We start from the raw sequence: 24,278 nt of genomic DNA, 5'->3' as shown, positions 1-24,278 counted from the left end.
TAATGTTTACCAGAACAGAGCTGCCAGCAGTTTTCCCCTCACAGGACCGAGAGCTCTACGAAACAAAGGGACCTGGGAATTTATATTTCCTCAGACAGAAGAGGTGAATCCAAGTCCAATATTATCTTTCTCGATCACAGAGATAAAGGCAGCTTTTATGTCACAGAAACATGCTGTGTTTGAAAACTGTATGCAGTTGTTGCAACAGATGTCGGACTCAAGAACAATTCGCATTAAACTGAAGAAACAGAGGCACAATCTCAGTATCTATTTGGATAAAAATCACTAAAAAGTAAAAACATTTTGACAGTTCAAACAGAAAAGTCCCTTGAGAGCTGTGATGTTCTGAATCTTACTAATTTGTCTTCCATTTAAATGTATGACTTTATCTTGATATAAACATTGTTGATAAATGAGAAACATTATTAAAACCAAACCTCAAGTCGGCAGTGTGAAAAGGCAATATAACACGAAACAAACTCAATTAATAAATTAACCCAGTAGTTGTCCCTTTTTTCAAAGGTCAGAGACATACAATAGCAGAAGCCGAACCGTGGGATCAAACACAAAGACACTATGTTATCTTATACTAACCTCAATGTCAGCAATCTTTTAAACCAATTACAAGGCTAACTCCCCTTCATATACAAGAAAATCCCCTATAGGAAGAAGATCTGCCAAGTGGGACAACTAAGCTCAATACTTCAAAGACCTATGACCTACTTCATATACAGAGCCTATAAAACTGATTCAACCCCTTGAATGTTTTACCCATTTGTTTATTTCATATATCAATCCTGGTCAATATAATTTGACTATTTTTTTAAAGCTATAAAAACACCTCTTTACTGTCAAATTGAAAACAGTAAACAAAAAAACGTAATGTCAAATAAGTGACTGCATTAATATTCATCCTTTCAAGTCGGTATTTAGTAGATGCACCTTTGGCTGCAATCACAGCTCTGAGTCTGTCTGGACAGGTCTCAGTCAGGCTTGCACATCTGGACACTGCTATTTTACCCCATTCATCTTTACAAAACTGCTTAAGCTCTGTCAGACTGCACAGGGAATTAGGCATGAACAACCATTTTCAAGTCCAGCCACAAATTCTCTATTGGACTGAGGTCTGGGCTTTGACTTGGCCACTCCAGAACATTCCCCTTGTTGTCTTAAAACCATTTCTGTGCAGCTTTCGCTGTATGATTCAGGTCATTGTCTTAATGGAAAACAAATCTTCTCCCAAGCAATACTTCTTCTTTGGACTGAATGATATTGTCCTCCAGGATATTCCTATATTTTGCTGCATTCATTTTAGCATCCCCACAGTGTGATGCTGCCACCACTGAGCTTCACAGTGGAGATGGAGTGTTTGTGGTGATGTGCAATGTTTGGTGTCCACCGTACATAGTGTCTTGTTTAATGGCCAAAAAGCTTAAGATTTAACGTGTGCTTTCTTCAGCAGTGGCTTTCTCTTTTCCACTCTCCCATAACGCTTTGATTGGTGAACAACCCGAGCAACAGTTCTTGTATGCAGAGTCTCTCCCATCTCAGCTGCTGAAGCTTGTTACTCCTTCAGAGTAGTCATAGGTGTCTTGGTGGTCTCTCTCACTAGTCTCCTCCTTGCATGGTCACTCAGTTTGTGAGGACAGCCTGATCTAGGCAGATTTACACATGTGCCATATTCCTCTCATTTCTTGATGATGGATTTACCTGAACTCCAGGGGATGTTCAGTGCCTTGGGATTTTTTTTGTATCCATCCTCTGACTTATACTTTCAATAACCTTCACCTTAGTTGCTTAGAGTGTCATTTTGTCTTCATGGTGTAATATTAGCCAGGAATACAGATAAACCTGTGACTGGCCCTCACTAACTGTTAAACTACTAGCACCAATTGGCTGGACCTCTGTTGCATTAGGTCAGTAACTTTAATGGGTGTGAATATTTATCCAGTCACTTATTTTACATTGGATTTTTTCATTGAACTGACATTACTTTGTATAAATTTGTTTTTACTTTGATATTGAAGATTGTTTTAATTATTTTTTGTCAAAAAGCCAAGTTATATTGATCATTATTGATTTATAAAATCAATAAAATGGTTAAACATCCAAGGGGGGTGAATACTTTTTATAGGCACTGTATCTTCTGAAATCAGTATCATACTGATAATGTCATGCTATCTTTCTCCCTGTTGCTATGAAGATAAAGATAGGTACATTGTACCATTTGAATGTGTTTGGTCATGATTTGGAGGAAAATATAACCAAACAAGTACAATTGGCACCTGTACATTATTTTCAAATATTTTTACCCTATAAATTTCAACCTCATGATGGCACTAAAGGAAATGTTAGCTGGCCATCCGCCATTAATACCAAGCTTCTTTTTATTATCAATGAATAAAACTTCATGTCAGTCCATCCAAAGTTGTTCAAATTTTTTGGTTCGACCCCAAATGGCAGACTGACCAACTTACAAAAAACCCTGCCATGAACAGAGCCAAAAATGAATCTGGTTTATAGTTTTCTGTACCAAGAAAGCATATCTTACAGTTGTGGAGCGTGTGATCACCATTACTTTCTAATCTCGGTGCATATGTTTGTATTTCAGAGCAGATAATGTGTGAAATTTCTCTTCATGTAAGTGATTCAGCCTGTTTTCACAATTGGTTTTGATTTTTTGTTCGTATGTTATTTCACCAGTTGAGCCGAGGTGGAGAACAGATCTGTTGGCAGTCCTGACTGCAGCCCTGGCAGAGAGAAATCCTATTATGTGTGCCAAGATAATGAGCAAAATGTCAAAGGATATATCCTGGGTTGTTTTTGAAGCACTGATTCTTGTAATTGCCTTTTAGGGAATCAAACCGCAATGGATACAAAACCTCAAATTTAATGCCAGTGAGTGTATGGGACTCTGAAAAAAGGAGAGAATGTTCCTCAAGAGAGCAGGAACATTGTCCTCAGACCCTTGGGGGATTGATCTGATCTGTTTTCATGTTTCATCACTCTATGCTGGTTTAAAATATTCTCTGATGGGATATCTTTAGTTGTTGTGTTGGGGGATCTCCATTCTTGGGGTTTACGTGGAACAGCAAATGTTACCATGTAAGGTCATTCCAGCCGAGATAGCTTCAAAACAAATCCCAGTTTTAGTAACATCAACAAGCCTGAGGCTCTTCATCTCAACATCTTTAAAGTCTTTCAACAACAATTACTCTACACCTGTTTTTTTGCTCACTTTTGCCCTCATTACTTTGAAAAGCCAACTACAACTCATGTGTATCTTGGTCACGCCACAAAGCCCATAAAGCTTGAATACAGTGACTTTAGAAGGCAAAGCCAATGTCAATATTGTGATAAAGATACGGGTACTTAAATCTGACAGCTGATCTTTTCTGCTACTTGAGAGTTTGTTCAGTAAATGGCCATAAATGACACTTTCCATCAGTGAATATGGCTTTAAGTAAGCGTTTGACAAGTGTCATCTTCATTTATAAAGATGCACCATCATCCGTCAGGGAGGATGATTACTATCTCAAGCACTTAACACAATCCCAGCTGAAGTTGGGCAAAGTTATTAAGATAATCTGAATGAACAATAGTATTCGGCTGCCTGACCATTACACTGATATGGACTGTAATGACTTCTTGTTCAAATTCATGTACTTTAATATAGAATTGGTTTTACATAGTTTTGTAGCTATAACATCCTCCACTCTTCTTGGAGGGATTTTCACAAGATCTTGGAGTGTTTAGTAGGAATTTTGCCCATTCATTATGTGGAGCATTTTTGAGGTCAGGAACTGATGTTGGATGAGAAGGCCTGGCTCGCAATCTCTGTTCCAGTTCATTTCAAAGGTGCTCGTTGGGGTTTAGGTCACGGCTCTGTGTGGGCCAGTCAAACCATGGAAATCATCAACCATGTCTTTATAGTCTTTGCTTTGTGCAGCCATGTTGGAATAAAAAAGGGTCTTCCCCAAACCGCTGCCACCAAGTTGGAAGCATAGTATTGTCTGAAATGTCTTGGTATGCTGAAGCATTAAGATTGACTTCACTAGAGATAAAGGACCTAGCCCAAACCCTGAAGAGAGCCTCATACCATTATCCCTCCTCAACCAAACTTCACAGTTGGCATAATGCAGTCAGGCAGGAACAATCTCCTGGCATCCGCCAAACCCAGACTCGCCCATCTGACTGCCAAACAGAGAGGCATGATCCATCACTCCGCAGAACACGTTTCCACTGCTCCACAGTTCAGTGTCGGTCAGCTTTACACCACTCTGTTTGACGCTTGGCACTGGACTTGGCAAGGTGAGGTTTGCATGCAGATTCTTAGAAACCCATTTATGAAGCTCCCACCAGAATTTTTTTTTATGGCCTTCTACTTCATGGCTTAGCTGCTGTTGTTCCTAAATGCTTCCGCTTTCTAATAATATCATTTGCAGTTGACAGTGGCATATCCAGCAAGGTTTCATTTCATTTTGGATTTTTGGACTGATTAAACTAATGGTAACTGACTTCCTGTTTTTAAAAAAAATAAGAAACTCTGAGAGAGCAAAGATTATGACATTAACTTAACCACAGATAAAAGAGCTTGTTATGGACTGTAAAGGAAATAACAGATCATTAGAAAGTGAGATGTTTGATATCCCGATGGGCAAGTGACATTTGGTTTAAGCTGTCTGCACAAACATGCATGTAATTCATCAGAAAAAAATGCAATATCAAGACATGGCTTCTGGCCCATATCGCCCAGTCCTAATCCAAATATGAGCTTCTTCAAAACTGTGAACTTGGCATTAACTTAAACACTCTCATTGTTGTGTTTTCTGAAAGACTCCTAAGCTCAAACCCTCTGACCCTGCTTATGAAAGGCGTCCATGGAGAACACATCAGCTGTGAGGCGATAGGTCAACGGCACGGTGGATCACCAGTCAAGGAGTCAGGTCAACGAGAACAGGGCAGCTCTATGCAACGGTGAACCCAGAGGGCTGCTGGGACCACACTTCCTATGAGGGGTTGGCTGGGTCGGCAGGCTGGGGATGATGGGGAAGGTCTTGGCATCTAATGGACAGATTGTGAGTCTTTTCCTGTGAGGGCCACTAAACCCAACAAGGGGAATTTCCAACTCGTCTCCAGCCATTGTACTGAGAATATTCGTTGACCACCCAGCGGCCCCAAAAAACACATTCAAAGGCAGGAAAGAGAAGAGCCCTTGCTGCTGACCAACAGGATATATTTACAGTAGAGGAGTCAATATGTTATTGTGAACTGGCCTCTGTCAGCAGCAGGATGTTTGGCAATCTCAGCAGCACATTTTTGGCACAGGGACACTCGGACATTCCTTTGCATCTTATCTTTTCATTAATGTAGAAGAAAGGTGAGCCGGGGCCGTGAAGCAGCAGGTAAAGAACCTACCTGTGTGTGAGTAGATAAACCAGAGGGCTCCGGTCAACAGAGCCCCAATCACAAAGGCTGCAAAAGCAATCCCCACCACCGTCGGAGTGTCCAGAATGTACAGTGGGCCTGGAAAAAAGAGCAGCGCACATGTTTCAAACATGTTGGCATGGCAACATGATAATATTTATGCCTCTCAAAGTCATGTTTTACTGAGCAACCACATGTTCAATATTAAATGAAAAAGAACAATGTTAGATGTGAGAGGGGTTTCCAAACTTAGTATATAACCATATCAAAAATTAAACTATAACTTTTTCTGTTTTCTTATTTTACATCTAATAACAATGAATAATCTTATTTATTCATTTTATTCAATGTCAACAGGCATACTAACAGTTCTCACATGTTGTTTATTCCTTCAATTTAAATATCTTTTGATACTTTTGATGTTACTAAATTATCATTATCCACCCAAAACAACAAGTAAAACATTACTGTCCCTGAGAAAGCTAGAAGAAATGTTTTATTCATGCTACATTTCCTTCTCTCTTCACTCCAAGTAAGATGTAAAGATAAGATATCAAAAGAAGTGCAAGTTCAATAAAATACACAGAGAACTGGCATTGTTGTCCATCTGGTAACCAGCCGGAGGCTCCATGAACTCAACTCATTTTGTTCCACCATTTTCTGCTCATAATCAATGTTTTTTACTTCTCATTAAACATAACTTTTGCATCTTAGTTATTTTGAGCAAGCATAATTGCTTGAGATGAGTATCTGTCACAGGAATGGGTGATAATATGCTTATATGGTATCCTAGGGTATTCAAAAAATAGAGATGTATTGCTTTAGTTAACGTCATTAAGACAGTGCTTTGTAGTGAGTGAATGTTTATAACAAATGTGTGTAAGGGGGATGATAGAACTCTTGTTAATGATGTTCAGCTAATGTGGAAGAAAAAAAAATAAAAGGTTAATAAAAGGACTTGCTATCTAAAGCTATCATACATTTGCATGTCAAGACATGGCACCATGCTGCAGATCTCTTAGGTCAAACTGTAAAATGGGCACTACTAGTTTTAAATGTGAGTTTAAAAAGACTTTAATTCTTCTTTCTAAGGATGAATCAGTGAGGGGAAATGATCTCAAGTTCTATGTCAATAAACACAAATGTTATGTGCTGCAGCAGCAACTTCAGGCACATGTTAAAGGACTGAACATTTAAAATGTTGTGCTTGGTCTGACTCGCATCCTGTATAATATGGTTTTTAAACCACTGAGCTAAAGCCTTATATAGAGCCTAACAGTGCCCACCCACTTTTCCAGCAGCGCTGGTTCAGGAAGTAAAATTCGCCATTCAAATTCCCCATGGACATTTTTGGAAAAAACTGTATTAAAAGGCAGTCTTTAAAGGTCACTGCTCTGAGACAAAAGTACTCCCTAACAGGGAAATCTATCAGCTCTGTTGTCCCGACAGTAGGGAGGCGGACTGAACACACATCTGATGGAATTTCAGGTTAAAACTTCCTGTCAATTTAATTCCTAACTTCTGTCTCTCTGCTCTGGCACAGTGCCAGGCAGCTGCGCTCTGATCAGAAGCAGTTTTTTCTCTTTGAGAGAATTGTATTTCTCGTGAGTGGGTGGGGCTTAAGCTCATTCAACAGACAGGCCCACACTATCCTTGAGCAGATTATACTGCCCCATTTTTCATGATTTTGAAGATTAATTTAATAAACTTCGGAACATTTTTAATGAACAAAATTTGGCCTGGTGGTTCATGATATAATGAGCTGTCATACAACAAACCTAAAATCAAGGTTTTTTTTTGCACATTACAGGAACTTTAAAATATGTTGTTTTTGTGGAATTTGGATACACAGACTCACATGTAGAGACACATATTGAGACAAATGCATAGTTTAATACATATACTGTAATAACTTACTTTCATTGGATGGATCCTGTGGACTTGGAGGTGCTTTTGGAGTTGGAAAAACTGTAAAAAAGCAGGAGTAAGATTATTACATGCTACTTATCTTGTCTACTTAGGAACAGTATTCATAACAAAATTTAATTATTGAAATAATTACACAATACATGTAGTGAGTCAGCCTGTCAGGTACATACCAGAGGATCAGCAGATTACTGATATTGCTCTGTGTTGATAAGCAACTCTCTGAGGAATGTGATACAAAAACCTGGACTAGGAAATCGTTGAAAGAGCCTCTATTCTGCACGCTGACAGTGTCCTAAAGGATGAACCCTAATGACTCCGGTCAGTTCTGCTAACCCATTTATTTCAAGCCATCTGGAAGGCTTTCAAAAGTTACTTAGCTGTAATTATGTCTCAACAAACAATACAAAGGCGCTTGTGTATTGGCAAACTCAAGAGGCGAGCCTGGTATGTGTCCAAGAATACGGCACAATGGATGCTATTATTGGACAGGACACCTATGAGTTTTCATCTCGCATAATGCACGATGACAGGTCATCAGAGAGGGCTTTAATTTCAGAGGAGACGATGGCCAGAGGACGTCCTCTCTTTCTGCCACCCTTCACCCCCATCCTATTGCTCCAGTGTTATCTGTCCCATGTGACTTGTTATGCTAAGAATGCAGAGAGTGGCCGCTAATGCTTCAGCCTCACCAGAATAGGAGGAAGAGCTCTACAGCTAAGGAGCATGTGCAGTGTTTTCCAGCAAACATGACTCAGAGTTGACATTATGATTTACATGACAATCATCCAAGTACAGCCGTGGTTATCAAGCTAAAATCTATGTACTTTTCAGATAATATCTTGCTGTTTATGTAGATCAAAACTCTGCAGGAGATCTGTCAGAGCTCGACTTTTGTTCTCTCTTTTTGTAACAGAAACAGACAGCACCATGGAAATTAAACTCATGGCTTATGTTTGCAGCTTTAAGCTGTTGCCAGAGTTGGAACAGTTCAGATATCTCTATGAACGTCATTTGTTTATGTAAGTTTGCTGGCCGTGGAATGAGAGAGGACCCCTTCATAAGAACTTGTTTTTGTTCAACTCTGACCTCTCCTCACAGCGTGCAGAAAACCACTGATGGCCTCTTTTAGACTTTTGACAGCAGTTGTTCATACTTATAAAGCCCACTGCAGTTGAACTTGACTTTTTTGTAGCCTTTAGCTACAATTAAATTACATTTAAAAGGCTTTAATGCCTTAAACATTGATGGTATAAAGCTGTTTATAGAGTACAATGTTTTGATAGATGTTCTAAAACATCTCTTTAGGGCTTTTTAGGCCTTTATTTATAGAAGAGAACAATGGATAGAGTTCAGTACAGGCAAGAGAGCATGTGGAAGAACATGGGGGAAAGGAGGCACAGGCCAGACTTGAGCCTGGGCCGCCTGAGTGCATGGGGTACAACCTGAACAAAGGGCAGTCTTCTCTAACAATTTATGTGCTCATACTATACGGCCCGATGCAAGACCTGAGTGCTCACACTGTACAAGTGACATTGGGATGGAGTGTGACAATTTATTTATTTATTTTTTTAAGGTCTCACATACTGAAATTGAAGTCTAGTCATATGCTCATTCTCACCATCTCTCTCTATGTATACCTCTATCTATCTATATGTCTCTATATAGCATCACTACCTGTGTCAGCTTGGGGTGAAAGGGTAAGCATATTTCCTGCTTGTTTATTTCCTCTATTGTGGGTTTTTTGGGGGGCATTACCAAATAATTCCTGCTGATGTCATGCTGATTTAAGACGTTATCTGACACTTTTCAAAGGTAAAAATACCACAAAGTTGAGGATTCTGCTCGTGGTTCTGCTCTCACTGTCAGGAGTGTGTGGAGTCATACAACCAAAAAACCAAACACCAGAAATTCATCCAACCTGTCAATAACAACTGGTCAGGCCATAGTCGGGTTGTGATCAGCCGCTGTCTCCCTGTACACTGCATGACAAACATGGCACGATCCGACTGAAAGTCGACACAACTTCCAAGTAAGTCATGCAACTCTAAATTTGTGTCTGAACCAGATGAAACTTGCATGGTGTATTTCCAGTTTTAGATGTACACACAAAGCTCAGCAATTCATAAGGAAAAGTGTTAGATGGGCTTAAGCAGACATTCACACACAAAACTAGAAAACCCACAGAGAGGCTCTCAGTATCTCTGATGGTGAGAAAATGAGTCAGCACAGAGAACTGCAACTCAAAAGTATACATATGCTTGCCACACCTGAACCCAATCAGGGGCAATTAAGAGGGAACCACTGATCTAGAGCCTCTTTTTAATTTAAATGATTAAGGTTACAGCCTCACATCGAGTCAGTGAATATGTCAGCCAACATGGGTAAGAAAAAACCTTTTCAGCTATATTCAGGGTAATGCATCATAAACGTTTTTCACAGAAATGAGCTCCTTGGAGAGATAGGACGGTCAGCGTATTGCAAAGATTATTTTACTCTGTGGCTTTAGTATATTGAATTAGTTGATCAAGTAATATTCATAGCAACTGTTCTCATTGATTGAGGTTATAACTTACCCATCAAATTAAAAAAAAAAAACATTCTGATTTTGGGTTTTGTATCTTCTTCCCCCCTGTGCAGACTCAAACTAAAGTAAAAGTACCTGTACTGGTTTAATGATAACATCGACACTGCCAACCTCTCCAATAAATATTTTTTCAATTTTTCCTGAACCTTACCAGAACCATAAAAAAGGCATAAAATTTACTGATGTTGTGAAGCAGTAAATCTACTTTTGATGGCAGGGCTTTCAAGGCTGTTATGTTTTTCCATGCACCAAGTTGGCCACAAGTGGCCCCCTTTGATTTGTAGATCAAGTTCAGCACTTTGGGATGCTGTCCAGTGCAAAACTGCGCCCATTGAAAAGGCTGCTTGTTTTGTTTGCCATCCCAGCATAAGAGATGCCTTTGTGTTATAAAACACGGCCTTTGAAATTAAGGTTTTTTTCCCCACTGTGTTTATCGCATATCTGTGTTTACTTAATCCGTTCCATGGAAAACAAACCCACTCAAATTGTGGGCAAAGCTTGGTGCTTCCTTCTCTGGACTAGCTGAGCAAACTCACTCCCTCATTATAGCAAATCTCAGAGTCTCAGTTCACCAATATCCTGAGCAATCTCTCTAACATTAACACTGAAACCTCTGTGCTTTAAAGTGACGGCATAAGAATCATTGCCCAGGACTGAAACCTAATGTGCAATTAAAAAGTAATAAATCCACCCAATTCAGCTCAGAAATTTTCAATAAAACGTAACTGATACTGAATATATGTAACCCATATCTTTTTCTGCATTTTAGAGTTTTAAACTTAGAATATTTCATATGCACAAGTAACTTATGATAAATTATTTCAATTCTGCTAGATAATTTTGATCAGCATAATATACTAGTAGTGTAGGCTGCATTAACCGTTATGATCCATTGGTCTAAAATACAGTGCTTATGAAAAGTATTCACTGTCTTGGATGTTTTACCCTTTTATTAATTTTAGAAATCAATCTTGGTCAATATAATTTGGCCTTTTGGGAAAAAAAACACTCTTTAATGGCAAAGTGAAAACAGATGTATACAAAGTATAGTCAATTAAAAAGAACATGTAAGGTGATTGCATTAATATTTACCACCTTTAAGGTGGCTGACCTAATTCAACAGAGGTGGTGCGAGTAGTCTCACAATTAGTGAAATTAGGATCAGCTGAGTGCAGTGAATGTGTCTCAAGTGATTGTAGTATAAAGATACCTGTGTCTGGAAGGTTCAGTCACTGGTTCATCAGTATTTATGGCTGCTATTACACCATTAAGACTAAAGTACACACCAGGCAACTCTGAGAGAAAGGTTATTGAATAATATAAGTCCCGGAGTGGATACAAAAAAAGTTCCAAAAATTCAACAAACCCCCCTGACCTGTAGCATACAGTGAAGCTACACAGGAAATGCCCGATCCTTGAGGCTGACTAAGACCTATTCACACAGACCCAGTGTGGTGATTGCAGCCAAAGGTGCATCTACAAAGTACTGACTTGAAGGGGCTGAATATTTATGAAATCACCTTTTTGTTTAATTTGCATTTCTTTGTAGAAATCTGTTTTCACTTTGACACTGAAGAGGTTTTTCTTAATTTTAGTTTGACCAAAAAAAAAGCCAAATTATACTAACCAAGACTGAGTTATAAAATCAATAACAGAGGCTGAATTCTTTTTTTATAGTCACTGCATGTTTTCCACATCATATCTGTTGTAAACTTGTCAGTATTATCCAAATAAAAGGATACAAAACTAAAAAAAAACACCTTTTATAAGATATGGATGTAGCCCCTCAGTTTTAAAAATTAGGCTCATATAGGGCATCAGATAGCTAGTGGTTATGTCAATTGCCCCATACAGGCTGTAACTCTTAAAGCAGGCAGTTTGAGTTCAGCCCAGACTCTTTATACCTTACAGAGAGCCAAACAGTTGGGAATGCCATTCTACACTCACTCATTCCTTTTTTCCAAATCTCTCCACAATCTTCCACTATAATAAAGACATAAACGACCAAAAAATATCAGTCTCAGTCCTTCTAACGGCTAGCTGGGGGCAAATTTATTGGTTGAAAAATAACCCAATTGTATCGAAGTCAACAGTAAATCGATTCACTGGCAAACCAAAAATATTTCCAACAAAATTCATGATCTTGGTTGTAGAAAAAAGATTTCTCCAAGACAACATGATTTTTATACAGTACATTATATTCATAAAGATGGTAAAGCACCGTATAGTTCGTCCCATGGCTATCTGTGATGGGAAAATAGCCCCCATTGTGAGCAGACTACAGGGCAATCCTCGTTCACATATCTTCATCTTTGGTGGCAAAAAAAGCAAGATGGCAAAATCCCCGCCTCCTGGGTTCATAACTGCAGTATAATATCAAGGGGTAACATCAAGCTTCACAAACTTTAATGTTGAAGGTTTGTTATGTGATTGTTGGAGGAGATATTAGTAAATGTTGCGCTTTAGCACCAGACTTACAAGATTTTCCTTTGGCCACACCTCCTCTGTCATTTAGAAAACTTAATTTGAAGGTTATTTCCTCCTTGCATTCACATCCATCCTGTATGATCTGATCACAAGCTTAAAGCAAGTACACACAGGCATCTACACTATGCATTGAAAATGCATCCCCAAATGCATCAGAATTCACTTCCCTGTCTCACCTTTAAATAAGTGACTTAAAAAGACTTAATGCATCATAGTTTAGATCCCACTGGAGGCAGTCTTCTCCTCCCATTTGATGGGACAGTCGTTAATGCTGCCAAGGACACATGAGTATTTACACTGCCAAATAAGTGTGAATGAAGTCTTTGACACACTATCAAGTCCCAGTACTGGCGATGTTTGATGCATGTCTCACGACTCACCCTCTCAACATTTCCTGTCTCTCTTCAGCTGTCCTGTCACATTAAAAAATAATCTTTTAAAAAAGCAAATCTTAATTTTTCTGACTAATGGTAGTGTATTTGAATATCACAACCCTTTTGAAACATGCTGGTATTAAACTGTCAGTGGGGACAGCGAGCATGTAAGAGTCCATCCATCCATCACCCATTTTTCTGTTTCTAGAAGCAGCCCTCTGCAGACCTCTGAGCATTTCTGTGTTCTTATGCCAACCTAATATTAACAAAAGAGCTAACTGGTTTAGTAGCATCACATGTGACTGGTGTGACTAATAGTGTGACTACCGTTGAAATGCCCTGAAATCAGCCCCATCTGAAGGGTAAACTGGTTATTTTTTGAGTATTTATGGTAGAAATTATAAAGCAGTGTCGGTATGCATCAGTTTATGCTTGATGCAGTTGATGCAGAATCATCCACCTCTGCATCACAATGCTTTATGGAAGGCATTATTTCAGCACTACTAGTGAACACACAGCTGAGAGAACTTACTCAAGGGGAGTCTGACTTCAATTTTTTTGAACGCCATTAATCAACAATCAGTTATTTGGGATACAACTGATATCTCATGTTGTGTATCCATGACACAAACAGTAGAACTCAAACAGTCAACCCAAAAACATCACTTCTTAAATTCAGACACAACATAAGCTTCTGGCTCCTTGCACGGCAGGTGTTCAGCTCAATATGGTTCCTGTTAATATTTTTGTACAAGTTTGATATAACTGAGAGAAAATCAAGATTCCCTTAGCTCCCCTATGTCAAAATTCCTGGGGGGCTCCGACCTCTATGGAACAATATTTGTGAAAGTGTTTTAAATTACAGCAAACCATAAATTGTCATTTCTTAACTGTGATTTGTAGTCATTTAACAGCCAGTGAATATTAAAGTAAAATTTATACACAACTAGGTTGATTTTGCTGATATGGGCCTCTCAGATACATCATTCAGCTTCTATCTCACGCTGTGTGAAATGACGTGTTTCTATTAAACCCATGAGTCAGAATGGTTGACTCAAACTGACCACAGGTCTCTTGTTGATGTCATTGCTCAGAGGGGATGCTGATTTGAAAAGCTCTGGCTGTCAACCAGATATCAGGCACTCATGATATCACTCCATCTTGGTTTAAACCATAATTAGTAAGATGTGACCTCAGCCCCCCCTCAAATCTGCTCCCTCCCTGTGATCGCTCTCACAGCCCTTTGACTGTGAGTGAATGAAGCCTATACAAGTCTTGATCAAGCCTTCAGGCCCTGGCTGGACCACCACTCCCCTCAACCCCCCACCCCCCCCAGTGGAAAGCTGAGGCCACAGTGAAGGTCCTAAGTGAAAACAACTGGAGCTCGGTTCTGTATGACTCCTTTTTTTCCACTTCACAGCATGGAGCGGTCCAGAGCAGCCGAACTGGGCCTCAGCGTTGGTACACTCCCATACACTGCTGTCGACCACATGCTAGTATGTATACACACCCTAAAACACACGCTTGTGTACTGTCATTAATGTAAACAGGCACAAACGCACATACGTACACACCTGCGTACACAAACATACAACACTCACACCAGAGTTAATAAAGAACAGATGTGGGGAAATGATGTGCAGCGTTTTGTGGTTTTGGTTTAATCTCCAAGTGCTGGACCGAGTGTTCTCTGACCGAGCTCGGTGTCCCTCACACTGGCCTCTCTCTTCACTACTTTCCTTATCACACTTTGGTTTCAAAACAACGGAAAACAGAGCTTAACTCATCATTTGTAGCGCTGATTAAACAAAAATACAGGCAACAGTGACGAGAGATTTGAGACCCTTCTGAGTCTAATCATGAGAGATATAACTGAAGAATGTGTCATCTTTGCTCACCTGTTATGTCTGATTGGCTTGTTTCATCCACGACAACCAGTGGCTTGGTCAGTGTCTTCTTGTTCATCATCATCGATACGATACTATCCACACCTAAGGAATCGCAGGTCTCACCAGGTTGTAAACACTGTGTGGATAAAATTTGAGAAATGTTAAGAATCAAGCAACCGTAAGACAACACTGACAAATATTACTCTATTTAACTCTTTATCAAGAATGAGAATCCAACGTTCAATAAAAAATCAAATCCAAAGCTTGGTATAAATATTGCAATCTGGTTCAGTGAGGATTCATTAAAACGCGGAATGATTAGGTGAGAGCTAAGTCATACTGATGGGATTTAGGTAGATCTGACTCCTTGGAAATTTACTGTAATTTTTCCTTCCTTTATTTTAGGGCTACGATGTTAACAATATCCCTATAACAGATAAAGCATCAACATCATAGTCTCATAAGTTTGCGGTCACTGTGCCAGCATTCAAAATGAGCAACAACACCTCAGTTAGCCACTTCATAACGTTAAAACCAGGCGATCAACCTTGTGTTACATTTTAACTGATCAAAGGGTTACAGGTGCATCTCAAAAATTAGAATGAAAAAGTTTATTTCTCTCCTGTGATTTAATGCAAGAAGTAAAACTTCCTTATATTTTAGATTCATCTGATACAGAGTGAAATATTACAGCTTACAGCTCAAAAAAATCAAAAATCCACTATTTCAAAGTGTTAGAATATCACAAAACATCAGTCAAAAAGGTTTAATATACAAAAATGTTGAACTTCTGGAAAATTATGCTAACTTATGCTCTCAGTAATTGTTTTGAGTTACTGCATCTGACGTAGTATGGTTCCTCCCAGGTTCCTCTGATAGCAGCCTTCAGCTCGTCTGTATTGTTGTCTGGTGTCTCTCATCTTCCTATATTTCCCCAGAAATTCTCAAAGGGGTTCAGGTCAGACCAGTCAAACAGAGTAACACCAGGGTCAGCAAACCAGTTGCTGGTAGCTTTGGCTTTACTGTAGGCAGGTGCCAAGTACTGCTGGAAAAGGAAATCAGTATTTATACAAAGCCTCTCAGCATATAGATGCATCAAGTGCTCTTAAATCTCCAGGTGGATGGCTGACAGCATTAACTCTTGACTTAAAGCACAGTGGACAAACAGCAGCAGTTGACATGGCACCCAAAAACCATAACTGACAGTCAAAACCAAAAACACTGGACTTTAAACACCTTGGATTCTGTGTCTCTCTTCCATGTATCAGACCCCATTTTTACTTGATGTGATGATTGGTAACTGAACCAGATAGCCGAATCTTCAGAATCTTTCAGCCCTAGTCTTTACCGCTCTTGTTTATTATAACAGAAAAAGAGGGACTGTTCAAGCGAAAACCAAACAGTCATCTTTTTTCCACCTTCAGGAAATGCCTTCTGTCATATCTGACAGATAGCATAAACACTGAAATCAAACAAACGACAAACTTGTGTGCCTTAACCTGACACTGATTGCAATCACAATAAAACAACTAGCTTCACTGTCACACGTCAGCCTCAGGCCAGTGTTTTTTCACTACTTTTTTGCATGTGCAAAGGTCAGAAAATAGAGGAGGTTATTGCAAAATACTGCATGAGTTGAATAAGAGAAAAATGAAAATGATGGCGAAAATAGTTGCTTATTTTGTTCTGCAGCTGGATACTTGGCAACCTCTCCATCAGTTCTTGTTTCCTGCAGACCTGATGCTGCATGGTTCAGATCAGACAGAGTAAAAATGATGCACTGCTATGCTAAATCAAACTCTTCCCAAAACAACACCCTAAAAGTAATGAAAAAAATCCATAAATGCTAGCACAGTTAGTAATAATCATGCAAAAAGAAGTAAACTAGAGAGGATTTTGCTGCATACCGGTGGTAATCTTTGGTTACTCTGTGGTATCTTGGAGCACAGACTCATCTCACAGTGCAGGAAAAGGAGGGACATATTAAAATTAGAGTTGAAGTTGAAGCTGAAACTTTTCTTCTCCATCGGTGTGTGAAGGACAGGGAAATCCCTCTGAGGATAGTATTGGACAGAGTCGTCTGTAGGGCAGACCGTCTGGATGAGAGTGTAGTCTGAGGCAACACTGGGGTTGGAGTCAGAAGAAACAAAGCACGATACGATGGTGAACCCCAGCTCCGGATCTGATGCGGTTGAGGTGACCTGAAGAGTAGAGAGAGAGAGGAAAAAAAACATTTATTCTGAAAATAGAGAGAAGACGCCTCACAGTGAGCACGTCCGTCAAACTCAGATTTATCACTGCAAGCTAATGAGCCAACTAACCATATTTTACCAATGACCTTTCCAGGGAAAATTAACATATGAGTGACATTTTTACATAGCATTTAGAAAGTATTCAGACCTATTTCACTTTTACAGTTTTGTTTTGCTGCAGCCTGATGCTACAGTCATATAAATTATCAAACCATCAAATCATCACTTAAAAAATTTAGCTCAGGTTCCTCTAATTTCTCTTGACTGTTGCTGAGATGTTTCTTCACCTCGGTTAGAGCCCACCTGTGGTAAAATAAATTGACTGGACATAATGAAGGTTCCCAAAACACAGTGGCCTCCATAATTCCCAAATGGAAGATGAACCAGGACTCTTCCAAGAGCTGGTTGCCTGGCAAAACGGAGCAATCAGGGGAAAAGGGACCTAGTAAGAGAGGTGACCTAGACCCCAATGGTCACCATGACTAAGCTCCAGAGATGCTGTTAGGAGATGGGGAAAGTTCCAGAAGGGCAACCATCACGGCAGCTCTCCTACAATCTGGGCTCTATGGCAGACTGGCTAGATGGAAGCCTCTCCTCAGTGTAAAACACACACAGCCAGCTAGGAGTTTGTGAAAAAGCATCTGAAGGACTCTCTGTTGAAACCAAGACTGAACTGTTTTGCCTCAATTATAAACATTATGTCAGGAGGAAACCAGGCCCTGCTCATCACCTGCCCAATACCATCCCAACAGTGAAGCATGGTGGCAGCACCATGCTGTGGGGGTGTTTTTCAGCAGAAGGGACCAGTAGACTGGTCAGGGTTGAGGGACAGCTGAATGGAGTGAAGCACAGAGAAATCCTCAATGAAAACTTGTTCCACAGTGTTCGTGACTTCAGATTGGGCCAGAGGTTCACCTTCCATCATGACCATGACTCTAAACTCACAGCCATGACAACACAGGAGTGGCTTAGGGAAACTCTGTGAATGTCCTAGAGCAGCACGGGAGCTCTGACTTGAACCCTATCGAACATCTCTGGAGAGACCTGAGAAGGACTGTCCACCAGCAGTCCCCATCCAACCTGAATGAGCTTGATCGGATTCGCACAGAAGATTGACAGCAAATCCCCCAATCAAGGTGTGCAAATCCTTGTTGTTTTATATTCAAAAAGACGAGGCTGTAATTGCTGCCAAAGGTGCTTCAACTAAGTACTGAATAAAGGGACTGAATACTTCTGTCAATAATATTTGAGGTCTTTTAAAACAAATTTTCAAATATTTCTAAATTTCTGTTTCACTTTGTCATTAAAGGGAACTAAGTGTAGATTACTGAGAGAAAAAGATAATGATTTCAACTATTGTAGCATCAGGCTGCAACATAACAACATTGAAAGAAAGTGAAGGGGGTTTGAATACTTTTTGAGTGCAATATATATTGATCACAAGAATGCTGATAGCGTGACTTCTTTTTGAACTACTGACTAAACTTCTGTTTTTCTACAAGTTCTCATTAACATAAGCAACCAAAATGGACACTGCTTGGTAACCGTATTCGATTAAAGATCCATTTTTAAAACTCTAAAGCATCTCTTGGCACTTTTTGTCATTAGTGGTGGTGTTTGGTTACAGCTTTAATGCCATGTTATCTTTTTCCAAACCATTTTTCATAGTCATTGACTAGCAGGTCAACAAAGTAGAGCATCAGGAAGATAAAATGCTTGGAATTTTTGCAGGAGTAATGTTTAAACCAGAGTAGAGCAGTTTTACTCATCAGGCAGACACATAAATGACTAAAAAATGAATGCTCATGTTATTCTGCCTATTGGATTTGTAACAACTATTTGCAAACACATTAGCTACCACGACAACAAATATTTCTGAGTAGTTTTTCAGTCACAGCTAGGACGATGGTGGTAATATCTTTCCAGCTAGGATACCATCCCTTGAGTTATTATTCTGCCTCTTCCTTTTATTTTCCCTGATTGTCGGTGATGGTTTCCTCATTGGAGAGGTCTTGAATACACACACATACACAGACATCTCTTTGTAACCAGCTGGCTCTGCGTCCACACTGTCAGTGCAGCATCTCCCGCTGATATCATCATAAATCAACTCTTCAAAGGACCTCAAAGTATGGGTCTTTGCCATCTCTTACATGACCTCCATAATTACTGTTGCGAAACAGAGACAGACAGGATTTTGAGCCAGACAGACAGGGTACAGAGACACGTAGAGAGGAGATACAATGAAGATGAGAGGGGTGAAAGTGAGTGTTAACCTTTTATAGCTCCAACTAGACAAAATACAAATTGACACTGTTGATATCAAACAAAGAGATCAAAGTGGGAAGAGCTTAAGTCCCAGACAGACAGTATACAAAGCACAGTTTTGATAAAGATTTGATTGTTTTTAGTATTTTTTTTTTTTGTCTTTGTGTGTAAGCGACAAAATCTTTGTGTCTTTAGAAAGTTTGAAAAAACTTCAATTGCCACAAAAAGCAGATCAAATTATCATCTACTGTACCTTTAAAAATCCTAGGAACAATAAGGTTTCTGTCAAAAAATGTAAAAAAATAAAAACCAAATTGTGTTTTTTTAAGCAGTCTGGATCAGTGGCTCGCAAACATTTTTTTTTTCTTGGCTTCTAAGAAAATGGAAAATCTCCTTGTGGATGGCTGACGGCATTCACTCCTAACCTGATAAAGTACAGTGGACCAAAAGCAGCAGATGACATAGCACAACAAACCATCACTGACTGTAAAAACTAAAACTACTGGGCTTCAAGCTCTGTAGATTCTGTGCCTCTTACATCTTCCTCCAGACACTAGGACCTTGATTTCCAAATTAAACTCAAAATTCACTTTCATCTGAAAACAACTTTGAACCACTGAGACCAAGACAGACAAGTTCTTTTTCTCCTTAGCCTAGGTGAGACGCTTATGACTTCTCTGGTTCAGGATTGGCTCGTCACTAGGAACACAACACATGCAGCCCATTTCCTGGACCTGTCTGTGTGTGATGGATCCTCATCTTCTGACTCCAGCCTCAGTCCACTTCTTGCGAAGCTCACCTAAGGCCCCGACCACACAGAAATGAATTCAGGAGTATACACAAACGTTTTTGCCATTTAAGTGTTTCATCCACACAGAAATGGTGTTTTGGGAGGCTGTAAACATTACATTTTGAAACCGGATCCCAGAGTGAACCAATCTGTAAACGCTTACTTTCATCTCTGTGTGGACAGCCAACCGCATCTTTCTTGAAATGGTTACATCATACATAGCATAGCCCACTTAAGCTGGATGCATGGGTCCAGCCAATAAATTAAAACAATGGCAGATTACAAGGTTGTGTTTGTGCTGCAGAAGCTACTGAGCTGATTATGGCTTTTCCAGCAAAATATGATGCTCCTGTGAACAACAAATGGTCATGGAGAACAGCATACAACAGATGTTCTCAGAAAACAACCAGAAGGGCAACAGGAGAAAGTTTTGGGCAGTTTTCCGTAATCTTCTTTTCTCTTTTGGTGCATTTCTGTGGCAGCGTTACAGCACCACTTACAGGTTTCGCATATATACTACAGCGTTTTCAGTGGTTCTGTGCTTACGCTGATATTTCCTGAAATGATCCTGTGTTTATGGAAAACTTTTTCAAAATGAAACGGAAATATATAGGCTTGCCTTCCCTGTGAAGGGCGTCAAGGATTGTCTTTTGGACATTTGTCAAGTCAGAAGTCTTCCCCATGATTATGGTTGTGTGTGCTGAACCAGAGAGAATGACAGCTTAGGCCCTGTAGATTGGGATCTACCGGTAGACTTTTGAGACATTCTAAGTACAGCAGGTCTCAAACACTAAATGAACATCAGGTCTGAGTTTCTTCCACCCCTTTAGATTTGTAAGAACAAACTAGTCAGTCTATGTGTTTTATACTTGCACACAAATTCTGCTTGGGTCCCCCTTCATCATTGGCCTCTGGTTGGGCCCCACCTTGCAAAATTCCTTAAAATTTCTTGTACATCATGATGAAAAATATTTAAATAATACCTTTTGTCTCTATATATAATTTTCCTCATTTCAACAAACGATTAATAATCTTGCCATTTCATTTAGGTAGCCTTGTAAATTCTTTCAATCTCTTTTTAAAGCTTTAGTTTGGGGTAAAACTTCAGTTGCATGATGGTTTACAGTAGTACAGGTTTTAGCTGCAGGCATGAAATCTTTGAAAAGGACAGTGGGTTGTGGATGCAAAGCCTACCTCCACAAAGACTTGCTGATTTTGTGCAACAGTGTAGAAGGCCTGACGTGAAGGGTTGTTGAACGGCAGCGTGTTGAACAGCTCCATGTTAAAAGTCATGTTGTTGACCGGTTGCTTCGCTGGTCCCGGTACAATCCTGTGAAGCATTTCTGAGGATTCCTGGCTCTTTGGGTATGTGCAGTTGAACTGGGAGGAGAAAAGAAGACAAAGCCAACACAAATATCATCCCACTGCTCCATGACTGTGTGCTGGTGCTTGACCACAGAAAGGCAGACCAGAAAATAAAGATGCTGTTAAACAAGAACAATAAGTGGAACAGGAGGAATGGATGAGACAAAGGAAAATGAGTCTGTAGAGGATGAAGATGGAGAAACTTCAAATGGAAAATGTCAGGTCAAGTTCATAAAAAAGATATCATGGAAAGTCGGGGAGATTGCAAGAGCCAGAGGATGTTTACTAGCACCAAGGGACCTTGGGAAATTGAGTTTTTTTCCAACTTTTGATGATTTACATTGAGATTCAGATGAATGTTGGTCTTGAACTTGACCTTCCAGTGAAGTACAGTTCTCACACAGACCAAATCAAACAGGCTTACCACAATTACGGATTGGTGCTCTGTGGGCTCTGTAAATGTTTTCTCTGACTCCACTCTTTCTCTCGGAAACAGCACGTCTCCAGATTCCAGGTCGTCATAATCCAGTGGCCCCCCGCTCCCATCTTTATTCTCTGACTGATTTATCAGAACCTGCAATCCACAAAAGAATCACTTATTAGCGAATGTCTCGGCAACAAAACAAGGGAAAACTGTCAGAAAAATCCTCTCCAGAATTTTCCTTAAAAAACACATCCGGTCACATGCAGTGTTGCTAAATCAGTGATTTCAGCTAGTAACAGTCATGGAGATTTGAATCTTAGAGATGCCAAAACATTTGGATTTGGATTTAAAATGTGGGAATGTTCTGTTGCTTCAGCAGTGGGACTCACACTGACCAAAAACACAAAAACATACTTTTAATTTCTCAGTAGAGCAGAGGAATGCTCGGCTCTGAGATGAGTACAAGCTGCTTTGAGATTTTTCTTCTTTAATGAGGTGGGAGGACAATCTCCACGACACTGACACTGTTTTTCTTCAGTCTGAACCAAGTGTTAGCTAACCTGCCATCAGTGCCACTGCTGACTTAAATCAGCAAGCCACACGACAGGAGGAACAACAGCCAATACAGATTATATCTGAAGTGCAGGGACCTTGACCATAAAAATGTATCTATGGTCAGTCTTTTGACTAAAGATTAGAGGTCGTCCCTTGTGAAAGTCTTCACACAAAAGACTTCCTTGGACGTATGCCCAGCTTTTCAGTCTGCACTGGACACTAAATGTGTTGCTCTGAATTTCCCTTCACAAAAGATTTCAAAAGGTTTGAGAGGCAATGAATTGTCCCAGCTTGTTAGAACAAATGCTCTGAATGAATCAATGCATACCATAATAATGAAGATAACTAAGGCTGTCAGCATGTGAATGCAAAGTCCCATACAGATAAAAGTGTTCCCTATCATACTGAAAAAATATTCAGACTTCGTGGGTCGCCAATGAGCTAGTGGTTAGGTTGAGACGCATAACTAGGAGCTAGTCTTCTGAGCAGGCGGCCTGGGTTCAGGTCAGCGTTAACGTCATTGACTAGAAGTATGACTAAAAATTTTTAAAAATGCTACATATTTTCAATGTAGAAGATGAGACAAAGACAAGCTAAATACAAATCACTGGTGATAAAACCTCTCACTCTCACGCCACTGAACATATGCGGTATGCCAGTGTTTTCAGCAGTGTATTTTGAAACAATTAAAAAACTGATGTGCATTAATATGAGTGTTTTTCAATTATATAAATTTAACAGTTTGACTGATTATACGGGGCCTGTAAAAACTATTCACCCCCTTGAACGTTTTATCCTTTTATTTATTTTCTACATCAATCATGGTCAATAAAATTAGACAAAAATAGCTTTTAAAAAACTCTTTAATGTAAAAGTGAAAACAGATAAAAAACATGTAACATAAAATAAGTGACTATAGATATTCATCCCTCAAAGTCAGTATTTAGAAGATGCACCTTTTGCCATGATCAAAGCACTGAGTCTGTGTGGATGGGTCTCAATCAGGCCTTCACATCTGGACACTGAATTTTACACCATTCTTCTTTGCAAAATCGTTGGAAATCAACTCTTCTCCCAAGCCATAGTCCTTTTGCCGACTGAATAAAATATTCCGCCAGGTTTTTTCTGCATTTTGCTGCATTTTTTTTACCCTCTACCTTTACAAGCCTTCCAAGGCCAGGTGCCAAGAAGCATTCCCACAGCATAATGCTACCACCACCGTGCTTCACAGTGCGGATGGTGTGTTTGTGCTCATGTGCAGTATTTGTTGCCAAAAAGAATATTGTCTGATGGCCAAAAAGCACCATTGCGGTCTTACCAGACCAAGAACCAGCCAACTTAACTATCAACAGTGGCTTTCTCTTTGCCACTCTTCCATAAAGCTTTGACTGATGAAGAGCCTGGGGAGCAGTTGCTGTATGCAGAGCCTCTCCCATCTCAGCTGCTGAAGCTTGTAACTCCTTCAGAGTAGTCAAAGGTGTTCTGCTGGCCTCTCTCACTAGTCACTTCTTGCCCAGTCAGTTTGTGAGGACGGCCTGATCTAGGCCGATTTACACGTGCCATATTCCTTCCATTTCTTGATGACAGATTAAACTGAACTCCATGGGATGTTCAGTGCCTTGGAAAAGTTCTTGTATCCATCCCGACTTACACTTTTAAATAAAATCTTCTCTCAGTTGCTTTGAGTCTTCTTTTGTCTTCATGGTGTAATGGTAGCAAGGAATAAAGGTTATCCAGTGTCTGGATCTTCCAGAGACACATTCACTGCACTCAGGAGATCTTCATTTCAACAACAGTGAGAGGCTTGACCTCTGTTGAATTAGGTCAGTAACTATAAAGGGGGTGAATATCTATGCACTTATTTTACCTTACATATTTTTATTTAATTGACATTACTTTACAGAAACCTGCTCTAGTTGGTTATTAGGCTCTTT

General features: G+C 39.7%; 1 protein-coding gene across 1 annotated transcript in view; it reads right to left on the bottom strand.

Moving 5' to 3' along the window:
* Positions 1–24,278, bottom strand: part of tgfbr3 (transforming growth factor, beta receptor III) — a 130,914-nt gene that overhangs the window by 7,357 nt on the left and 99,279 nt on the right. Inside the window, exons 11-16 of the mRNA XM_041791016.1 lie at positions 21,790–21,939; positions 21,195–21,380; positions 16,598–16,891; positions 14,700–14,826; positions 7,345–7,395; positions 5,419–5,526 (exon numbers count right to left, since the gene is read on the bottom strand). Of these exons, the coding sequence (XP_041646950.1) occupies positions 5,419–5,526; positions 7,345–7,395; positions 14,700–14,826; positions 16,598–16,891; positions 21,195–21,380; positions 21,790–21,939 (916 nt within the window). The remainder of the gene's footprint in view (positions 1–5,418; positions 5,527–7,344; positions 7,396–14,699; positions 14,827–16,597; positions 16,892–21,194; positions 21,381–21,789; positions 21,940–24,278) is intronic.

Source organism: Cheilinus undulatus, linkage group 7 (genome assembly GCF_018320785.1).
Source record: "Cheilinus undulatus linkage group 7, ASM1832078v1, whole genome shotgun sequence".
NCBI classification, from domain to species: domain Eukaryota; kingdom Metazoa; phylum Chordata; class Actinopteri; order Labriformes; family Labridae; genus Cheilinus; species Cheilinus undulatus.
The sequence above is the reverse complement of the archived record's forward strand: the minus strand, read 5'-3'. Positions and strand labels throughout refer to the sequence as shown.